This window comes from Vigna unguiculata, chromosome 3 (genome assembly GCF_004118075.2).
Source record: "Vigna unguiculata cultivar IT97K-499-35 chromosome 3, ASM411807v1, whole genome shotgun sequence".
NCBI lineage: Eukaryota > Viridiplantae > Streptophyta > Magnoliopsida > Fabales > Fabaceae > Vigna > Vigna unguiculata.
In genome coordinates this window covers 1,548,074-1,566,739 of record NC_040281.1, presented here as the reverse complement: position 1 = coordinate 1,566,739, position 18,666 = coordinate 1,548,074, and the positions used below count along the sequence as shown (strand labels likewise).

At 29.6% G+C, this 18,666-nt stretch overlaps 2 protein-coding genes, 1 long non-coding RNA gene and 9 other non-coding genes across 13 annotated transcripts; 11 read left to right on the top strand and 1 right to left on the bottom strand.

The window, feature by feature from the left end:
* The first annotated feature begins 1,455 nt into the window (after positions 1 to 1,455).
* LOC114178522 lies at positions 1,456 to 4,283 on the top strand. 2 transcript variants are annotated; one of them, XR_003603333.1, is made up of 3 exons: positions 1,457 to 1,596; positions 1,876 to 2,009; positions 2,306 to 4,283. It is a non-coding gene; the product is annotated as an uncharacterized LOC114178522 (long non-coding RNA). The 2 variants fall into 2 exon arrangements; XR_003603332.1 differs by having other exon boundaries at positions 1,456 to 1,596; positions 1,876 to 4,283.
* LOC114180064 lies at positions 1,703 to 1,799 on the top strand. The gene has a single exon (XR_003603638.1). It is a non-coding gene; the product is annotated as a small nucleolar RNA Z43 (small nucleolar RNA).
* Positions 2,535 to 2,616, top strand: LOC114179988. Its single transcript, XR_003603568.1, has one exon. It is a non-coding gene; the product is annotated as a small nucleolar RNA U83 (small nucleolar RNA).
* Positions 2,729 to 2,818, top strand: LOC114180061. The gene has a single exon (XR_003603636.1). It is a non-coding gene; the product is annotated as a small nucleolar RNA snR60/Z15/Z230/Z193/J17 (small nucleolar RNA).
* LOC114179989 lies at positions 2,932 to 3,036 on the top strand. The gene has a single exon (XR_003603569.1). It is a non-coding gene; the product is annotated as a small nucleolar RNA snoR99 (small nucleolar RNA).
* On the top strand, positions 3,123 to 3,246 carry LOC114180023. The gene has a single exon (XR_003603600.1). It is a non-coding gene; the product is annotated as a small nucleolar RNA SNORD14 (small nucleolar RNA).
* LOC114180022 lies at positions 3,366 to 3,489 on the top strand. Its single transcript, XR_003603599.1, has one exon. It is a non-coding gene; the product is annotated as a small nucleolar RNA SNORD14 (small nucleolar RNA).
* Positions 3,614 to 3,737, top strand: LOC114180021. Its single transcript, XR_003603598.1, has one exon. It is a non-coding gene; the product is annotated as a small nucleolar RNA SNORD14 (small nucleolar RNA).
* LOC114180024 lies at positions 3,885 to 4,008 on the top strand. The gene has a single exon (XR_003603601.1). It is a non-coding gene; the product is annotated as a small nucleolar RNA SNORD14 (small nucleolar RNA).
* A 2,720-nt stretch (positions 4,284 to 7,003) lies between the features above and the next one.
* Positions 7,004 to 10,226, bottom strand: LOC114175730 (chloroplast processing peptidase-like). The gene is made up of 5 exons (XM_028060517.1): positions 9,711 to 10,226; positions 8,045 to 8,182; positions 7,672 to 7,758; positions 7,490 to 7,557; positions 7,004 to 7,393 (listed from the first exon to the last, which is right to left on the bottom strand). The coding sequence occupies exons 1-5, from the start codon at positions 10,131 to 10,133 to the stop codon at positions 7,246 to 7,248; spliced, it is 864 nt and encodes a 287-aa protein (XP_027916318.1). The 5' UTR covers positions 10,134 to 10,226; the 3' UTR covers positions 7,004 to 7,245.
* Positions 10,227 to 11,143: 917 nt separating this feature from the next.
* Positions 11,144 to 11,216, top strand: TRNAA-UGC. The gene has a single exon. It is a non-coding gene; the product is annotated as a tRNA-Ala (tRNA).
* Positions 11,217 to 15,576: 4,360 nt separating this feature from the next.
* On the top strand, positions 15,577 to 17,420 carry LOC114176129 (polyol transporter 5-like). Its single transcript, XM_028061064.1, has 2 exons — positions 15,577 to 15,837; positions 15,914 to 17,420. Exons 1-2 carry the CDS (start codon positions 15,735 to 15,737, stop codon positions 17,278 to 17,280), a joined length of 1,470 nt encoding a protein of 489 aa, XP_027916865.1. The 5' UTR covers positions 15,577 to 15,734; the 3' UTR covers positions 17,281 to 17,420.
* Positions 17,421 to 18,666: the final 1,246 nt, after the last annotated feature.

Here is an 18,666-nt window from a genome sequence, read left to right as displayed (position 1 = left end):
TTTATCACGTACTTTAAATATAATTAAACTTACCTAATAAATTACAAACAAGATTGGAAAATAATTTAGGAAATATAACAAAAATCCTTAATGTAATCAGATTCTTACGATTTAGGGATATAATTAGATCTGGATTACTCATATCCCTATTATTCAGATGTATAATCAAATTCTTCATATTCAAGGATTGATTTAAGATACTTTCTTTATACACTTTAATTATAATATAATAAAATATGATTGTTTATCTATAATAACATATAAATAATTTTCTCCAATTTGTATATACAAATTATTATTTTCATTTACTGTATAAATCTAATAAATTTGAAATAAGATTAAATTAGTAGTGTTTTCAATATTTAATTTAGATGTGGATTTAGGTGGGTTTTTTTATGCAAGACGTATAGAGGTCTTTTTCCGATGTACCATGCTTTACAATATAATAAAATATGATTGTTTATCTATAATAACATATAAATAATTTTCTCCAATATACAAATTATTATTTTCATTTACTGTATAAATCTAATAAATTTGAAATAAGATTAAATTAGTAGTGTTTTCAATATTTAATTTTATATAACAATACCTCTTCTTATAACATTAATTTGTTATATATATATATATATATATATATATATATATATATATATATATATATATATAATAATGAATAACAATATATACATTTTTTACGTTTGATGTACATTTCCTATTTTATCTTTTATATTCTTTTTAAGTTATAATAAAAAATTTACCACAAAGGTTGTCAATTTAAAAAAAATTATAAATATTTCTCATTTTATACAATTAAAATTATTGTTGTAAAATAATTTCTTTATAATATACGGTATATATATATATATATATATATATATATATATATATATTATTATTTTATTATTTTAACTTAGGTGGTACTATTTTTTATGCTAGTTTATTTTGTCTTTCGTTTTTATATATTTTTTATTTTAATCTTTTATACCAGGAATTTTTTATTGTAAATTTTATATTATAATATTAAAATATTGTTGATGAGAGAAAAAAATAATTTGTACAGGAATATACTTTCATTATAAAATAACTTCATAATATATATATATATATATATATATATATATATATATATATATATATAGTATAGTTATTTTTATTTCTATTTGGTGATGCTAATTCTTTTGTTAACTTATTTGTCTTTTATCCTCATATTTTGTTTATATTTTATTTTTCTATGTCAGTCCTTTTTATTGTAAATTTTATATTCTAGTATTAAAATATAGATTATATATATATATATATATAATATTTATAAACTAACTACTAATCGACATTATTTAATCAAGAATGGGTGCAGAAACAAAATTAATTTTCCATTTTTTTGGCATCTTTGCTAAAATGTTTAACATCCCGAGTAATTTGCTTTAGTTAGGTTATTATTTGGCGGCGCAGGTTAAGGAGAGCGCATCCTCCGCACATTCTAGAGAAATCTACTCACACAAAACCCTAGTTAGCAAATCCCCTTCCCCTTTATAAACACTCTCTACGCCCCTCCTCTCTTCATCCAGATCCAGAGGCTAGGGTTTCCTATACACTGTAGTTCATGAGATTCCATCTTGTTTCAATTGTTTCAACCTTTTTTGTTTTCATTTCTGATTATTATGATCGATTGTTGAAGTGTGTGTTGAAATTAAATCAAAGTGGACTGTGATGATTCTGTGATAAGGTCTCGTTCGTCGTAATCGGCCTCATAGGCCTTGCCGACCATCCTGCTATATCACCACCCATATTCTGAGTCCTTTCTTTGTTCATTTCTTTTTCTTCATTGAATTTTTAATTGATTAATGTTTCTATCTGTTTTTTTTTTTTTTTCAGTTGTTCATCCATGCTTGTTATTGTGGTCAGTAGCAAGATTTGTACTCTCTGATCGACCTATGATTATATTACAAATAATAGACAAGCATATGTCTGAACTACTCCGTGTGGATCAAACTAATCTTATCTATGAGGTCAACTATGAATGTTTTTTTTTTTTTCTGCGAGTGATTATGTTTTTGTTAAACTTAGTCTAGCTGGTGATATTTTAGTAAGATATTATTTTATGAATCTTTTAAGTTCCCTGTTTTGCATTGTCAATGGTGAATGAGTCGGTGAATAGTAATGAATGATCTTTCATTCATGATTATGCAATCACTACTGCCTTCCCTTCTTTGTCCATTTCTTTTTCTCTATTGTGTTTTTGATTGATTATTGCGTCTGTCTTTGTTTTAATTTTTTAATTGTTCTTCAATGTTTGTTATTGTAGGCAGTAGAAAGATTTGTACTCTTCAATGGGCCTATGATTAAATTACCAATAATAGACAAGCATATGTCTGAACTACTCCGTGTGGATCAAACTAATCTTCTCTATGAGGCCAACTATGAACATTTGTTCTATCAATGGTTTATATATTTTTTGAGTGGTTGTGTTTTTGTTAAGTCTAGCTGGTGATATTTTAGTTATATGTTAGTTTATTAAGTTTTCTGTTTTGCATTGCCAATGATGAATGAATTGGTGAAATAGTAATGAATAATCTATCATGATTATGCAATCACTACTGCCTTCCTTCTGAGGTCTTCATTTTTCTGTAGTTTATTAGTTATTTGCATGAATTTTGTAGTTAATTTTTTTCATCTGTTGTCTAAACTCTTTTCTTTGGATTGAGTTTGTCTGTTATAATTATGTTGGAAGGGTCATATGATGATCATAAGCATAGTTCAGATGATTAATCTGTGATTATATTTAGTTTTAGTCTTTCGCTCCTATCTGATGACCCTTCTATTCATTACTCTTAAAGTCTTATTTTTTCGGCTTTAGACTATGTTATTACTTAGGTTATTGTTGTTTGACTTTGTGGGACATTTCGTCTACCCCTTTAGCAGTGCATACGAGTGCTTTAGGGATGAACACGTCCCTAACATTCAAGTCATCCATCCCTTTCACTTTGTCAGCTTTTTTCATTTGTTTTTTGCTGATCATTATAGGATGGAATATTAATCTGTTATGATGAAAATCATGTACTGTAAATTCCAATTTTAATCATTGCATTCTATCCTGTTGCAAATATAGCTATGTTATGAATTGTCTGTGTTGATTCCAAACAAGGCTTGTTTCTCTAAACATTCGCAGTGGCCGCCTAAGAGCTTTCGCCTTCGCCAGGCTTGAGAGCTAATGCTGCTTTTATCCTTCCTTGGATGTCTGAGACCTCACAGCGATTGCTTAATTGTATTTGATGATTGTTCTCTGGTAATAAGTATTATATGTTATGATTACATGAATGATTTGTGGTGTGTTGAAAACCTAGTTTTTCTGCAATTTTCTATTGATTCGATGATGACAAATTCTAAGGCTTGTTTCTCTAAACATTCGCAGTGGCCGCCTAAGAGCTTTCGCCTTCGCCAGGCTTGAGAGCTTGTGCTGCTTTTATCCTTCCTTGGATGTCTGAGGATTTATGTTTCTTGATTTTATGGATTGTGCTCAATTATTTAGTAGTATTTTTTTAGTATTTTATTTATTGAAATTGTCATTTTCAGTGTATATTGTTGGTTTGTAGTATTCTATATTGCTTCCGCAACTCGATGATGATAAATCCAAAGGCTTGTTTCTCTAAACATTCGCAGTGGCCGCCCAAGAGCTTTCGCCTTCGCCAGGCTTGAGAGCTAATGCTGCTTTTATCCTTCCTTGGATGTCTGAGAGTTTGATTATGTCTTGCAAAGTATTTTTACTCTGTTACAGAAACAACAACATATTTAAATAGTTTATTAAAATTATAAATAAAATTTTGTTTGGAACCTATTTAAGTGTATTATGCAGCATTAAGTTAATGACATGAATGTGTGATAATCGACAATGATGATAAATCCAAAGGCTTGTTTCTCTAAACATTCGCAGTGGCCGCCAAAGAGTTTTCGCCTTCGCCAGGCTTGAGAACTACTGCAGCTTCTATCCTTCCTTGGATGTCTGAGTTCAAATTGATACTAACGTAGCTTTTTCTTATTTTGTGTATTTTGTGGAATACTGCTATACTTATATTGTATGATGTTTTAATTTTGTTTTCTCTAGGTGCAAGCCGATTACAAATATAAGACGTTGCTAATGCCGTAGCTGATCTGTTTTGTTAGAGTAGCTGATCTGTTTTGTTAGGCCTCTAGTTTAAACCGTGGCCATTTACGTGCCTCTTTGTATCATTGATTAAGTTGGAAGATTTAAAAGTGTAATAGTTAGATAACTACAAAATTTTTTAGGATTCTTTTGCAAAAGCAAAGTGTTTACAAAATTGTTGTTTTTAAGTTGAACCAATTCTTGGGAGACATGATGTAACCGATATCCAAGTATTAATGTGAAACTTCATTTTGACGTAAAAAGAATAATCTGACTTTAATTCCTGAATCTCAAGGAGATAACAGAGTCGGATAACAGTTTAGAAACCCAGTACTACCAATTTAGAAGTCTACGAGAGAAGTATAATATTATTTTATACGTACTAAAAAGAATATGAGAAAGCTATTTTGATGTAATGTATTTATCATTCAAATTAGAAGAACTCCACAGGTAGGTAGTAGGTTGTAGCTGCATGGAGGAATTGTTGAGTTCATCCATGGAAGGTGGAGAAGATATGGTGGGCGAGGAAGGGGTAGGTTGTAGTGGTGCACATGTAGGTGGTGGTGGTGATGAAGATATGCATTGTAGTGTGTGTTTTTTTTTTCTTTATAACTTTATATAGCTTTTGTTTAAAATTTAATTGTTTAATTTTTTTTAAATTTAATTGTATAATTTTTTTTACATTCATAATTTTTTATTTTAAAATTTTATATAATTTTAAATATTTTTTAATTCTTAATTAAGTATTTTTATTTTTATAACATCAAATTACAAAATCATTTACTTTTTTTTATAAAGAATATTTTAATAACTTTCTAATTTATCTGTTTTTACAGTTTATTTTATTTAACACATGAGTCAAATTTTTATTAACTTTTATAAAACTTATTTACAATTCTATATACTTTACCTTTTAAATTTACTAAAAGAAATACAAATTTATTTATCTAAATATATATAAATTTATCTTTACGCTTTCCTATATCCATCTCCTAACTCAAGGGATGAGTAGAAATAATTAAACCAACCAAATTCGCCAAATCTGAGTAAACAATTACGGATTCGGTTTATTAAATTTTGATTTTGATTCGGTTAAACTGGATAGTATTATATGGATAAATATAGATATAAGCGGTCGGGTTCGGATATCAAATTAAATATTTGTGGATACCCGACCCGATCCAAATATTAACTACAAAAGTAAATTTTTATAAATCCTAGTTTACTGCCGCCTAACACTCAATATTGTATTGAAAAGTTAACGCACTTCTTCACAATCCTCGCACTGGAATGCACGAAACCATCTCCATCATTATTTACCTTTACCTTTATCCCCAGTCACATTGAGACCCCAATCCCCATCACACATCGTCACTTCTTATTTCACAAAAATCGAGTAGAGCATCACATAGAGAGTCACACATACAACAGCAGCCCCACGTGCCGTGGAGGTCTCATATTTGTTTCGTTCTGTTCCAATCTTCTTGGTTCTGCTCTGTTCTGTTTCGATTTGTGTTGTAGGTGGCGTTGTGGTGGCGTTGCGGTGGCATCAGTTCGGTGACGTAGTGATGGAGAGAAGACATGACGGTGGTGAAGTTGAAGAAACCACAGCCGGAAATCATCTTCCACTATGTTGGTCACGTTGTTTACCTTTTCTTTGGTTAACCCGTCATCTGTCCGCATTTGACCGATCCGAATTAATTTGAACTTGTAAAACGATCGGATATAAATTTTAAATAATAAATTTGAATTGGATCGGATTGGTTTGGTTGGACCCGAATCTAGTCTGACCCCACAATTGTTCACTCCTACCTGATGCAGTGTTCTTTTGCGAAAATTTTACAAATTAGCCGAGTTGCACGAATAGATTCATATTATTTTTATGTTCCTTTTTAAAGATTTAAGAAGATATTCGCAAACGGATTTACAAGATTTATAAAAATATCAACTAATTTGATCATTTTAAGCATCTTTAGAATTTTCTTTTCAAATATTTATAATTATAAAATATATTATTCTTAAATTATAATTTACAAAAGATTTATTATTATAATTTATTATATATATATATATATATATATATATATATATATATATATATATAAAACCGGTTACATAACATATATAATAATTGATATAAATATATATAAATAATATATAATGAAATATAATGAATAATATATTAATATATAATAACTAATAATATTTATATTAAAATGATTATTATTATTAATTAATAAAAGTATATAGTAATTAATAATTATAATAAACTAATAATATATTTAATTATTATTTATATATATATATATATATATAATAATTAACATATAAAAATATAATTAAAATATTCTTAAATTTTAACTTTTTAATTTATTTAGTTGTAATTTTATTAAACTTTTATTATAAAGGATATTTTGGTAAATTTAAAATTTTATCTATTATAATTATTTTTTAATCTATTATATCAATCAAATCATTAACTTTCATAATTTTCAAATCCACTCACTTTATCCTCCAAATCTACTCAAAAAAACACATTCATTCCCTTACATCTACACAAATCCATCTTCACACTGTATCCTAAATCCATCTTAACAACCGAACACGGCCTAAAGGAACACACTCTTGGGATTTTTTGGAAATCTAATGTTTCTTTTCTTGTAGCAGCACAAGGGATTATGTGAACATGCAGATTTCTGAATTATCTTTAAGATTTTATAGTGTAATTTACAAGCTTTAACTGAAGTCTACTTTGACAATGATGTGATGTTAGTTTGAATTTTACATTCCTTAACTTCTAAATCCAATACAGGTTTGCAAACTTTACATGATAAATCAAATCAACTATATTAAAAAACTCTATTCCTTGAAACTTGAATATATATTAGAACCATGTTATAATATATTACAAAATGGTTTACTTCAAAGCTTGTTTGTTAAGTTTGAAATAAATAGTTTTGCATCTAAATTATGAGCATTTACAACATAGATGTTTTTTGAACTTAGCAAACGTCCTCTATTTCTTTCCTAAGATTAAGACTAAGAATACAAAAATTGGGGGAAAGTTCACATAATCCACACTAATAAATAGATGGCAAGTGTGGTCATTGAGAAGGAAGAGCAGTCTCTGCACTCTCCTGCTGCGTGGTTTCAACATTGCAGCTATCCTTTGAAACTGTTCCAGCAATTCTATTTGGTGGCCAATACCGAAATACTGATCTACCTATGATGTTCTTGGATGGCAAGGGACCCCTAACAAAATCACATTCCATTCAAAACATAATTATCAAACACAGAATACTAAAGATAACGAATGCATCTCAGCATACTTAAAAAAAACATCATTACCACACATGGGAATCATAGCTGTTATTGCGATTGTCTCCCATCACAAACACGTAGTTCTCTGGTACACGCTGCAATACCAAACAAATTATTAGATTAAAATTCTCACGAGAGTCTAGCACTCGTCCCAAAAAATTTTGGATTAGTTTACCGAGTGGAGTACAAAAAATGTCAGGATAAGTTACCGTGGGTTTCATCTCATATGCAGGTGGTTCAAGAATGTAATCTTCATTCCTCTCAACCCCATTAACTACAAGATGACCTTTACGGACCTGCAAATAATTCACTTGCTCAAATCACATTTCAGACTAAGCTGCAGAATCCAGCACCCCAAGAATCTCGCTTACATTATACATGACTACTAAATTGCTATTCAACCCGACTTTGAAGTTCCAATTACATGTAATAGTCAGTAGCCACTATCTAACAAACCAAACTCCTGAACAATTAGAAAAGAATAAACTTCCCTTTAAACCAAAAGATCTAACAAAAGATAACATGACTATGAATGAAACATCGTCAAAAGATAATACCATCACTCTTCTCAAAAGATCTTACCTCCACAATATCACCTTCCCTTGCAACCACACGCTTTATAAAAACATCGTCATCACTATATCCAACTTCTTGAAGCACTGGAGGGCTTTTGAATATCACTATGTCACTTGCACATGGTTTTCTAAAATAGTAAGAAACCTGAAAACATAATTTACAATTGAGATGCATCATAACATAAGGTAAATTCAAGAACAAGAATTGAAGGAGAAGAAATTTAAAAAAAAAAGGAACTCAATAAGGAGATGATTCAAGAAAAAGAATTAAAATAATTTAAAAGAAATAATTCAAGAAGATGATTAAGAAGATCCAAGATGAGAATGAGACAAAATTGAAGAAAAGAAATTAAAAAAAAAAATTTGAAGAAAAAAAATTCAAAAAGGAAAGTTTCAAGAAGAAAAAGATCGAATAAGAAAACATTCAAGAAAAAAGAAGATTGAAGAAGATGAAGAAGAAACAAAATTCAAGAAAAAGAAGAACAAAATGGAAAATTTAAGAACAAGAATTCAACAAGTTAAAAAAGTAAAAGAATCAAGAAAGAAAAGATAAATAATCAAGAAGAAGAACACCAGTAAGGTCAAGAACAAGAGCTCAAGAAAAATTTAAAAAAATTTAGAAGAAGAATTCAAGAAAATGATTAAAGATTGAAGAAAAATAATTCAAAAGCAAGATTCAAGAAGGAAAGGTTCAATAAGAAGAAGAATTCAAGAAAAAGAGGACTCAAAAGAAGAAAACTCGGGAAGGAATTAAGGAAAAAAAAAACTATTATCTGCAAATTTCTAAGTCCGTAAAAGTAATCTGTTTTAGCAAAACAAAGAGAAAGTATGAATTTACCAATTAAGTTAAAAAGTCTATCGTGATCCCCATAAATAACCTTGTATATGTCTCACAACAAGAAATTTTTAGGTTCATGCCTTACATAGTTAAAAAGTGTATATAATTTTTTCAGAGAATCAACATTTCAATTACTAGCACCCACTCATGAAAAAAAAATCAGGTAACGGTTTCAAAAGTAGTGTCTTAAAGAAAGCAAAAACTTCGACTCATGTTTACAGTACCTTACAAACTCCGCACACATTATAGAAAAGCGCCAAATTCTTATCATATTCCAACAAGTTGTCAGATGAAGATGAATCTAATCTAAAGCACTTAACATACAGACACACTATAAATCGTAGCAGAAAATCAAATCAGAGGCTGATATGACAATCTATAACAAGGGACAAGCCATATCCACACATACACAAGATGCTGTCTGGACTCTTTTTTCCTTTTCGAAGTAGTTAATATCAACATTGAGCGAGTCTCATCATGTTTCAAACTTAATCGTCTTTTCTAAAGTCAAAAAGAGTACAATTTCAGAGGATAAATTGCCCTCGCATTTGTCGTTTAAAAAATTATATTTGAGATTGAAATAAAGATCAATTACATGTTTGACAATCTTCGAGTATAATAACACTTTCAAGTTTAAACGATTGATTTTTTAAACATTAATAATCAGTACACTTTAAATCCAGAGAGCATTCTACTTACTGTAAAAAGTGCCAAATCCGAGCTGAATATCGTCCAAGGTTCAGTTCTAAATACAAAATATACAACTAATAACAAGTTCATGAAGAGTTGAACAGCACCCTTTTGAAATTATAAGGTAAAGGAACAAAAAGACTACCTTTTCAGCAACAATTCTATCGCCAACATCAAATGTAGGGTACATTGACAGCGAGGGAATGTACCTAGGCTCCGCCACGAACGTGCGAAACGCAAGCGAAATTGCGATAGCAGCAAGTACCGTTTTGGCGTCATCAGAAGTGAAATTCAGCCACTCCGGCAAAGGCCCTTCTTTTTTCTCCGAGTCCCGGTCACCCCCACCGTCTCCACCCCCATCTCCGCCGCCGCTGTCGTCGGTCTTGATGACCGCTTTGATGTCCTCGCCGGGATCTCTGAATGCTCTGCATAGGAAATTACGGCGAGAGAGTGGTACGAAAGATTGCGCGGAATTGAAAGGAAAATAGATGGAATTGGAGAGGCGGGGATGAGTGAAGTTAGGGTTTTGAAGCGATGTGAGTGAGGGAAAGACGGAGAGAGAAGTCATATTCTATGGTTGTAGTTGGAGTTTGAGATACCAACCTCACCGTAGAAAGGTAACCAAAACTAAAAAAACAAAATTTATGATTCCCACTTTGTTGTTAAGTCTTTTCTACTTCCTACATTCATCAATCTTCGATTCTATCCGCATTTAATTATTTTACTAAGTATTATTGCATTAAGATAATGATATTTTGAGTCATCAAATTTCATCTTTTTTAATCCACTGATACGTTATTTGTGATGGTATTTTCTTTTTAGTTTTTGAATTATTTTTGAGTGTTGTGATGTGGTAATTGAGTTAAGCGTGTGAAGCGATTTATTTGTGTTGAGTGTTAGAAAGAAACTTGTTATGATAAAAGAAAGTTATGGAACGAAGTCGACAAAATTAATTTTTGACGCGTCAAAATTTTTTTACAAGCTGATAGATTATAAACGAGTAAAAATTTACCTTATCATCCTATTATAAAATAAGAGTATACAAAGTCAAATAATGATAATAAAATTTAATTAAGATCTAAAATCCTTATAAATTTAAATATTTTTAATTGAATTCCATTAAAAAAATTATTCTATTGACTCTTCGTACAATTTCCTAATTTTTTTTAACTAGTTAAATATACAAATTAAACAACAAATATTAATTAAAAGTATAAAATTTTAAGAATTTAATAAAATAAAATAGTTTTATAAAAAAATAATTAAAAATACCTAAGTTTACGAGGATTTACAAATTGATTAAACTTCCTTAAAATATAAACCAACACACATTGAACAAATACTTAAATCCTAAATTTGAATGTTAATACTTTAGTTATTATTAACTTAATTTTGAATAAAAACATTCAAATGTATCACATCACTATAAAATTGATTTTAGCAAAATATATTCAACGGAAAATAGTTTTATAAATTCTATTTTATCAAAAAGGGTTCTATGTTTAATTCGTATCGATGTTATGTTTTTTTTTATTCTTGTTTTGAATATACTATTACTTGCATGATTTTATAATAAATGGGGATGTAGCTCAAATGGTAGAGCGCCCGCTTTGCATGCGGGAGGTACAGGGTTCGATCCCCTGCATCTCCACTATTTTCATTTATGAGTAACTACAAACACTTTTCTTTTAAGAACATGAGTTTTTTTATAAGAGAAATAAAATGGTATTGTAGCATGATCAAGACAAGTTCAGAAGTGCCTACTTATAATATTAAACATTAGTTAATTAAAATTTAATTTATTGGTGACACAAATTTAAATTATATGACAATATTCTATATTTATAATATTTCAAATAATATAACACAAAAAATGTTATTCTTTAAAGTATAATAACTTCTATATTCATTTTAATGATTTTGTCACATTCTCTCATTCACTTTATGATTTGTTGTTAGAAAAAAAAATCTTTCTTCATACATTTTTAGACTAACTTGATATTTACTTAAATATATAACAAAAATATAATGTAATATTATCTTTTGACTTTTACAATAAATAAATATAATAACTTTTTTCAGTTTAAAAATGTTAGAAAAAAATAGAGACAAAATAAATAAAATTAATCACACAAAATTATTGTTATAACAAACAATAATAATACACACAATACAAGAAAATGTTGTAACAAACGATAATAATACACACAATACACTATGAGAAAATTATGAAATAATGACTAAAGAAACAAGAAATAATTAATCATTATATTAAATTAAATATAATTTTATAAATAAAAAATTATTCGTGTCTAAAATAAGTTATATTATTAATTAAAAAATATAATTAATTTTGTAATTAGATTTTAAATTGCTAATTAGCAACTTATTATTAATTCCAACTTAGTTTCAACACTTGTTTATATATATATATATATATATATATATATATATATATATATATATATATATATATATATATAATTCTAAGATACGAATTGATTTTAATCATGATTTTCCAACTTAACTTTGTTTTTTACACATTTTATATTTGCATCAATAACTCTAATGATGTTGGAATATAATAATTGATGTAAATTATCTAATTATGTATTAGTTTGTTGTTTTAGGATGATTACGAAACAAATTTTTACACCCATATAAGGTGAAGAACAAGTTAAACATGTTTATGAGGTTGGTGAATCAAATAACATTCATACGAATGTAGATGATGATCCAACTCAAGTAAAAATCGAAAGTTCATGTCAAAATTCAAACAAATGATAATATTGTTGAAAAAAAAAACACACACTTTAGTAACATGAAATCACTATAAGAAATAAAAGTAGATGGAAAGTGGAAAGTCACTTGCAATTAATGTAGCTCAACTTTTGGAGAACCAAAGCAAGAACCGGAAATACTTTATCTATTGCAAACTTCGAATAATTCGAGACATCAAACAAACTTATGTTCATTTCAAAACAAAAAAAGTAGGGAGTGAAACAATAGTTGTTGGCAAATATGTATTTAATCAAGAAGCATCAAGGTATGTACTTGTTAAGATGATAGTTATACATAAGTATTCAAAGTCGGTGGTTGACCACATGAGATTTAAGAAATTTTGTCTTGCTTTACAACTTTTATTCAAGGGGATTTCTTGATACACTATAAAAGTGAGATTATGAAGACTTATAATGAAGGAAAAAAGAATTAATGAAATTGTTATCAAAGAATCAAAGCGAGGTTGCAGTCAATTTTGTAGTTTTATTTGGACTTATGTAAATTTGAGTTTATTTTGACTTTGTTTGAAACTTATGATAGCAATGTAATGTACTTTATTTGATTTTATGCTTAAAGTATTTTATTAAATATAAAAAAAATACTCATAGATATTTACGGATATTAAAAAAATATGCGAATACTCGCACAACGAATACTCGCACAGATATAGGAATAAATACGAGACAAATATTCATGCAAAGTGAGGTACGAGAGAATTACTACCTGTACCCTATGATGCACATATACAGATAATGTATCAGATACAACATGTATTTGATACGTCAATACGCTAATTTTGAAAATAATAGGACATGACACGTGATATATGTATATTGAAAAATATATAATTTTTAAAAAAAAAATATGAGAAGTATATGATCATTCTTGAGTAAATCAAAATTAAAATCAAATGTATTAAATATTTTCAACATAAAAATTTATAAATTATTGTCATCATAATAGTATTATTGTTTTATATATTAGATACTTCATTGATAAGTATAATAAAATATTGGATATAGATACGTGCAAGACACAAATAGGTGATACAAATTGAATTATCGGTACATTATAACCTGTACCCTACTGTCTCCTTAACATTTGTTTGATGTAAAAGATGGGAGAGCTAATTTTCTTTTAGTGAAATTATAACTAGCGCCCTAAGGATACTGTTAAGGTATAATTAATGATCTTTGGTTCTATTATATTTACAATGAATTATACAATAATTAACTCTATTAATTAAAATAATATTAATATTGTGACGATGATGGTAAGATTGCACTTTTATGATTTATTTTTTCATTTTGTTCATAATGCTTTATGTCAATCTTTCAAATTAATTTTTCTTGTTTGTTTTGAATACTTTATTTAACATGCTAATTAATATTTTTCTGTATTGATTCTATTGGTAGATGGTAAATTGCACTGAAAATAATGGTAAAGACAACAGCCATGGTGAGAGAAATTTTAATTTGAATGAATTATATATAGAAGATAATTTTCCAAATGATGATTGTTTAGGAATAGTTAAACATGTTGAAGATTTAAAGGAAACAATCATTACACAGAATCCTTTGGTTGATGAGGTTTTAGAAAAAATCGATAAAATTATAAATTTTGAGAAGATAAATGTTGTGTCTTTTGTTGATCAATTTTTTCTTATGAAGAAGAATTGTACTCCTTTTATAAAAGATATGCATATCAACATTAGCAAATGTAGATTTGTTAAGTGATATGAAATTGTAAATAAACATTATTTTTTTAACAACATTTAAAATGTAATTATTTAATTTAATTTAATTTCTTTTTACGTGTATGGAATAAATTATTAATTATAATAATGTAATATTTATAGATATTTTTTATCTTTTAAATATCACAAAACTATATTAATAATATTAAAATTATAATTTATTTAATATTACAATTAATTATTTTTTTTTTAATCTTCGACCATTACTGATTATTGTTAATGAGTGTCATAAAAACACCGGATAGCAGCACCGTTTCTTTTAGAAAAAACCCGATATCAGAAATTGTTTCAATGGTTTATTTATTTTAATTTATGTATTTATTGAAAAGAATGTGGAATTTTCTTTTATCCTTTTTCTTCTTTTTCCCAAATAGAGATTGGCGTGTGTCCTCTCCTCCACTCGAATATTATGAATCCAGAGACGGATATCGATGGATTCCTATCCTGTCATCAATGAAAGTGAAGTTTCCCTGCTTCTTTATTAATGTTTCAAAACTATTTATTTAATGTTATTTCAAATTACTATTAATATTTCTTTTGACAATATATTAGTCTCATGAATTGTTAAATATAATTATTGACGGTATTAACTAAAAATAAAACAGTCTTTTTTACTTTTACTAGATTTTTTATTTCATTATTTCTTTTAATAAAATCGACAACTTATTTTTTAGTTAAAAAGTATTTTATTTATCAGTTTCGGGTTAATAAATTAGTTTATTGATTTCAAACATTAATGGTGAAACTAAACTATAGTTTTTAAATAAGTTATTTTATCTAAACCAATTTATTAAATGTATATTAATTAATTTTCATTTTTCTTTGTTTTATAAATTTAAACAATTACTACATTAAATTTTTTCTTCAATTTTTGTTATGTTTAATTTTCACATATAATCGTAATCTTAATTTTTTTTTTTCAATTTAAAGTGCACAAAAGGATTAAAAATGATTGAATAAATAGTAAAAATAGTAAGTAATTAATAGTCCTTATAAAATTAAAATGGAACAAAAATAGTTATTTTTCAAATTCTTTTACATTCCTCATTAGTTATAACTTTTTATTAACATGTATTAGTATTAGTGAATTATAGACTCTTTTGATTAGAAGAGAAGTATTAAGTATATTGAATGGCGCATTCAATCTAATGACTGTGTATGTCTAAGTACTAGCTAGATATTAATACTAACAAACAAATTTGAAAAATACCTGACAGCAATACACGTCTAAATAAAACAAGTGTTAAATAAAACTTTAGAATATATTTCTGATGTTAAAAGAGATAAGTTTAAATATAAAAAAATACTTTTATCTAATAATACTATTTAAAAAAATAATCTTATATATAAATATAAGAAGAAACAAATTAGAAATGTATGTATTTATTATGATATAAAAACAAGACATTAATGAAAATTAACTGTCATTTGTCTGTTATATGGAAATGGAGGATTCTCTGTGCATTAATAATTTTGTTAACTTGGTATGACTTAAAAGAAAAAATACGGAAAGTGATTGATTAGATATGTTTTGGAGGATACTATCTGTGGTGTTGCTTTTTATCTTCTCTTTTTTATCTTCTTCCCAGTGCTCCTGCTGTCTCAGCTCTCATTCTCACTGACAAGCAAGCAATGGAGAACGGCGCCGTCAAACAAACCCCTCCCGCTCGGCTCAACACCTTCACACTTCTCTCCGCCCTTCTCGCTTCCGCCACCTCCATTCTGCTGGGCTACGGTGGGTCACTTAATCGCTCAATCTCTTTTTTCCCTCATTTCCTTTTACTGATTAGAACCTGTGATTGGATACTCAGATATTGGGGTTATGAGTGGCGCCGCCTTGCTGATAAGAGAGAACCTAAAAATATCGGCGGTGCAAGAGGAAGTGCTGGTGGGCACACTCAACGTCTTCTCCCTAATCGGATCACTGGCCTCTGGAAAAACCTCCGATTACATCGGAAGACGCTACACAATCGTCTTAGCCTCATTCACGTTCCTGGTGGGCGCAATCTTGATGGGCCTGGGCCCTTCCTTCGCATTCATCTTATGCGGTCGAATGGTGGCAGGCATCGGCGTGGGTTACGCCCTCATGATTGCGCCTCTCTACACCGCCGAGCTCTCTCCGGAAATGACACGTGGCTTCCTCACCTCTCTCCCCGAAGTTTTCATCACCCTAGGGATCCTCCTCGGCTACATCGTTAACTTCTTCCTCTCTTCCCTCCCTCAACACATTTCTTGGAGACTCATGCTGGGCCTCGCGGCACTCCCCGCAATCGCAATCGCTTTAGGCGTCATCGCCATGCCCGAATCCCCTCGCTGGCTTGTCATGAAAGGAAGAATCCCACACGCCAAACGCGTTCTTCTCAGAATCTCAACTACTCCCGAGGAAGCTGAACTAAGGCTTCACCAGATAACAAAAGGTGCAGAACCGGGCCCCGAGAATTGGCGCGGCCAGGGCGTTTGGAAAGACCTTTTGTTACGGCCCACTCGGCCCATCAGGCGGATGCTGGTTACTGCCGTCGGGATTAATTTTTTCATGCAGGCCTCCGGAAACGACGCCGTTATATACTACTGCCCGGAGGTGTTCAGAGCTGCCGGGATTCACAGCAAGAAGCACCTTTTCGGGGTTAACGTCATCATGGGAATTGCCAAGAGTTCCTTTGTTTTGCTCTCCGCACTCTACTTGGACAAGTTTGGGAGGAGGCCTCTTTTGCTGTTGGGCACCACTGGGATGGCCGTGTCGCTGTCCGCGTTGGGCCTGGGCTCCACGATTCTCCAACGCTCCAGTACGAAGCCTCTTTGGGCCGTTGTGGTCAGCATTGTGGCCGTGTGCGCCGATGTTTCGTTTTTCTCTATTGGGCTTGGGCCCATCACCTGGGTGTACTCGTCAGAGATATTTCCTTCCAGGCTTAGGGCCCAGGGGTCGAGCCTTGCGATTTCGGTGAACCGGTTGGTGAGTGGGGTGGTGTCCATGACTTTCTTGTCTATTTCGGAGAAAATAACGTTTGGAGGGATGTTTTTTGTGCTGGCGGGGATTATGGTGTTGGCTACGGCTTTCTTTTATGTGTTTATGCCGGAGACCAAGGGAAAAACTTTGGAAGAAATGGAAACTCTTTTTGAGTATATTAAGACTGATAGGAACATAGTGAAGGAGACGGAGACGGAGATGGAAGTTGCTTAGAGGAGGGGTTGTTGGTAAAATTCAGGTATCTGTCGTGTTAGTGTGTTTACTTTATCTCTGTAATTGAAAATTGAATAAAAATATGTATACTGGTAACGTCGCATTTCAGAATTTATTTAAACAAATTCTAAACACCATCACTTATAACCGCGTACAATTATTCGCGAAAATTTGGTTAATAATAGTAGTGAAATTATTAGAACTGTACGAGGCATGGAGGGAAGTCACATTTACCGAATTGTCCTTACTGCTTCCAAAAGTACACAATAGCTACTAGCTTTTATCATAAAGTTATATTATTCGTACCATAAAAATATACAGTTTTTAATAGGATATTTTTTTTATTTAAGATTGAACAAGTTATTTGTTTTAAGGTAAACGGAGGGAACAGGAAATTGTGAAAAAAATTCGATACTAGCAGAAGAGTGTTAGATATTTATTATTTGTAAATGTTATGTTTACCACGTCAAAAAAATTCTTAGTTTTATGGTATAACAGAAAATGTGATTGTTTATAATTTAAGGAAAAGTTAACATATTATTATTTTTTAATTCTGATAAAGATTAGGTGAGTGTGAAGCATATTTTGTTAAATTTAGTGAAGGAGGCTATTGAGTACATCCCCTACACTGCTAGATAGAAGGAAGTAAGAATCGCGCATGAGTGTGAACAGACATGGAAATTTGACCAGCCTATAGGGCTTGATGGCTAAGAGTAAAAAAATCATTCAACCAAAAAAGTTTAGATGACAAAAAAAATAAATTATAAAGTCAAAATATTGGGAAGATTTCGTGGATATTTTTAAATAACCAGTCTTCTTTGGAAACGATTTTTTCTTTTTTAAACATTACTTAAAAAAGATTTTTTATATACATAAAAATAGTATATGATTAACATTGATATTATGATATTCATTTCACATTTGGTTCAGCAACCAGCATAATTGTAGGTTTTGTACTCGAGGATTGATCCATATACATTTAAAAACAATTGAAAAAAAATTCTCTATAATTTTTTTTAATTTCAAAGTTCAATATATCTTATCACAACAACTATTTGATGCAAGTATAACCATTAAAAGAAAAACTTAAAGATTAATTATTTCTTATTTCTTACAGTAAATACAAAAACATATTATTAAAAAAATTATAATATTAATAAAATAATAAATAAAAATATTTAGTCATATTTCAAACAAACAATTATATGTAATAATAAAATATTCAAATGATATAAAATGAATGCATGTCATTAAAAGGGTCAATTCCAATGTCTGACCCTAGCAAGCAATGGATTGTACAAAGTGAACCTCTGCAGACCAGTAGATTTAAATGTCAAGACATTTTTCACGATGAACTAACTTGCATCACAATTCTACATTCTCATC

Excerpts from the sequence above, each read along its gene's own strand:
- LOC114175730 (XM_028060517.1), bottom strand. The coding sequence starts at position 10,133 with ATGACTTCTCTCTCCGTCTTTCCCTCACTCACATCGCTTCAAAACCCT. Across the intron at positions 7,558-7,671 it reads CATATGAGATGAAACCCACG|CGTGTACCAGAGAACTACGT; the intron begins GTAACTTATCCT and ends TTGGTATTGCAG. Across the intron at positions 7,394-7,489 it reads AGCTATGATTCCCATGTGTG|GGGTCCCTTGCCATCCAAGA; the intron begins GTAATGATGTTT and ends TGATTTTGTTAG.
- LOC114176129 (XM_028061064.1), top strand. The coding sequence starts at position 15,735 with ATGGAGAACGGCGCCGTCAAACAAACCCCTCCCGCTCGGCTCAACACC. Across the intron at positions 15,838-15,913 it reads CTCCATTCTGCTGGGCTACG|ATATTGGGGTTATGAGTGGC; the intron begins GTGGGTCACTTA and ends TTGGATACTCAG.